The sequence below is a fragment of the Trematomus bernacchii genome, unplaced genomic scaffold (assembly GCF_902827165.1).
Source record: "Trematomus bernacchii unplaced genomic scaffold, fTreBer1.1, whole genome shotgun sequence".
NCBI lineage: Eukaryota > Metazoa > Chordata > Actinopteri > Perciformes > Nototheniidae > Trematomus > Trematomus bernacchii.
In genome coordinates, this window is record NW_022987957.1 from 50,076 (window position 1) to 52,452 (window position 2,377).

The 2,377-nt window shown below is 53.2% G+C and overlaps 1 protein-coding gene across 1 annotated transcript; it reads right to left on the reverse strand.

Moving 5' to 3' along the window:
• Positions 1-690: 690 nt before the first annotated feature.
• LOC117470994 (neoverrucotoxin subunit alpha-like) lies at positions 691-1,645 on the reverse strand. Its single transcript, XM_034115774.1, has 2 exons — positions 1,352-1,645; positions 691-1,263 (listed from the first exon to the last, which is right to left on the reverse strand). The coding sequence occupies exon 2, from the start codon at positions 1,178-1,180 to the stop codon at positions 698-700; it is 483 nt and encodes a 160-aa protein (XP_033971665.1). The 5' UTR covers positions 1,181-1,263; positions 1,352-1,645; the 3' UTR covers positions 691-697.
• Between the last annotated feature and the right edge of the window lie 732 nt (positions 1,646-2,377).

Here is a 2,377-nt window from a genome sequence, read left to right on the forward strand (position 1 = left end):
AACACAGAGACACGGAGGAACCAGGGGGGGGGGGGGGGGGGGGTCTCACTCCTGCAGAGAACACAGAGACACTGAGGAACCAGGGGGGGGGGGGCTCACTCCTGCAGAGAACACAGAGACACTGAGGAACCAGGGGGGGGGGGGGGGGGTCTCACTCCTGCAGAGAACACAGAGACACTGAGGCACCAGGGGGGGGGGGTGGGGGGGGGGGTCTCACTCCTGCAGAGAACACAGAGACACTGAGGAACCAGGGGGGGGGGCGGGGGGTCTCACTCCTGCAGAGAACACAGAGACACTGAGGAACCAGGGGGGGGGGGGGGGGGTCTCACTCCTGCAGAGAACACAGAGACACTGAGGAACCAGGGGGGGGGGTCTCACTCCTGCAGAGAACACAGAGACACTGAGGAACCAGGGGGGGGGGGGGGGGGGGTCTCACTCCTGCAGAGAACACAGAGACACTGAGGAACCAGGGGGGGGGGGGGGGGGGGGGGGTCTCACTCCTGCAGAGAACACAGAGGACACTGAGGAACCAGGGGGGGGGGGTCTCGCTCCTGCAGAGAACACAGAGACACTGAGGAACCAGGGGGGGGGGGGTCTCACTCCTGCAGAGAACACAGAGACACTGAGGAACCAGGGGGGGGGGGCCTCACTCCTGCAGAGAACACAGAGACACTGAGGAACCAGGGGGGGGGGGGTCTCACTCCTGCAGAGAACACAGAGACACTGAGGAACCAGAGAGACCAGGTAACACAAACCCAGCATAGAGAGGTTCAGTGAATGTGGCTCTGGAGGTGTGGAGGTGGGTCAGTGTGTCAGAGGAGACTCTGTAGAAGGAGAGAGAGCCAGCAGGATGATCCAGATACACTGCTACTCTACCAGAGGAGGAGGAGGAGGAGGAGGAGGAGGAGGAGGAGGAGGAGGAGATGCTTGTTCCTCTCTGATTGTGCCTGACAGAGTAACCTCCATCAGAGTAGTCCAGAATCCAGGACTGATCATTGAATCCAAACACACTGTCCCCTCTCTCTCCTTTCCTCCTGATTCCTCTGTAAGTCACTGATACAGAAACCCTTCCTCTCCACTCGACCTCCCAGTAACAGCGACCAGTCAGAGCTTCTCTGCACATCAGCTGAGGCCAGCACTTAAACCTCTCTGGATGATCAGGATAGTTCTGCTCCTCCATCACCCATGTCACCTTCCTGTTGTTGTCAGACAGTGTGAGTTGTCTGTGCACTGTGTTTGAGTCCAGTGTGAGTCCACAGGAATCTGATGAGAGACACAGCAGGTATTAAAGGTTACTAAAGTCCCTGTGATGTCCCAGTGTGAAGATGTTCATGATTAAAAACACACTTACACTTCCTGAGACCTGGCCTCAAGAACCGGACTGCAGCAGGCTCCAGGCTGAAAGCAGAGGGGGGGGGTCAGCATGGAAACATGTCTCACTGGTCAGTTAAGGTACGTTCACACCGGGCGCATCGCCGTTACATGTAAAGTCAATGCAAAGACGCAGATAGGTCCATTTGTATGGATTGAGTGTCAAATGTGCGTGACCCTGTAACTGCTGTGAGTCAGAACACCAGAGCATTCATTCATGTGTTTCACTAACCAGTATCAGTATGTCCTGATTTCACTATCATTTTGAAACCTCTATTACAATTACATCACTGTCAAATATGTTAATATAGTATCTACCATAGCCTCTAGATCAGGGGTCTCCAACCTTTTTTAGGGTGAGGGCTACTTTCAAAAAATAAAACAAGTCGTGAGCTACTTTTTCTCCTCTTTTTTTATTTTTTGCAGTGTATATATTTAGCACATTTTAACATTATGACATGCTGACCTTTAACCTTTGTGTCTGTTTGGGTCTGTGGGACCCCTTCAGTGTTTACTCAAAGAACATGTATGCTATCTCATTATTTTAACATGCTTTATTTGGGGGGGGTCCTCACCTCCTCTAGGGGGGTCCTCACCTCCTCTACGGGGGACCTCACCTCCTCTAGGGGGGTCCTCACCTCCTCTAGGGGGGACCTCACCTCCTCTAGGGGGTCCGGGGGCATGCATCAATCTGGAGCACTCTGAGCCCCAGATGTACACATTGTACACACAAAATAATAAAAAACATATTTGTAAAGTGGGGAACATGTCCCCCCCTGTTCCCAGTGGAAATTACGCCATGCGTGTGTGTGCGTCAAGTGCAATAAATATGCAAGTTACATGTTTTGTATGCCCCAATGGGGCTGATGTGCTGTATAGGCTGCATGATTAGGCTGCTAATGGGGCTGATGTGCTGTATAGGCTGCATGATAGGCTGCTCAATGGGGCTGATGTGCTGTAGAGGCTGCATGATAGGCTGCTCAATGGGGCTGATGTGCTGTTAGGC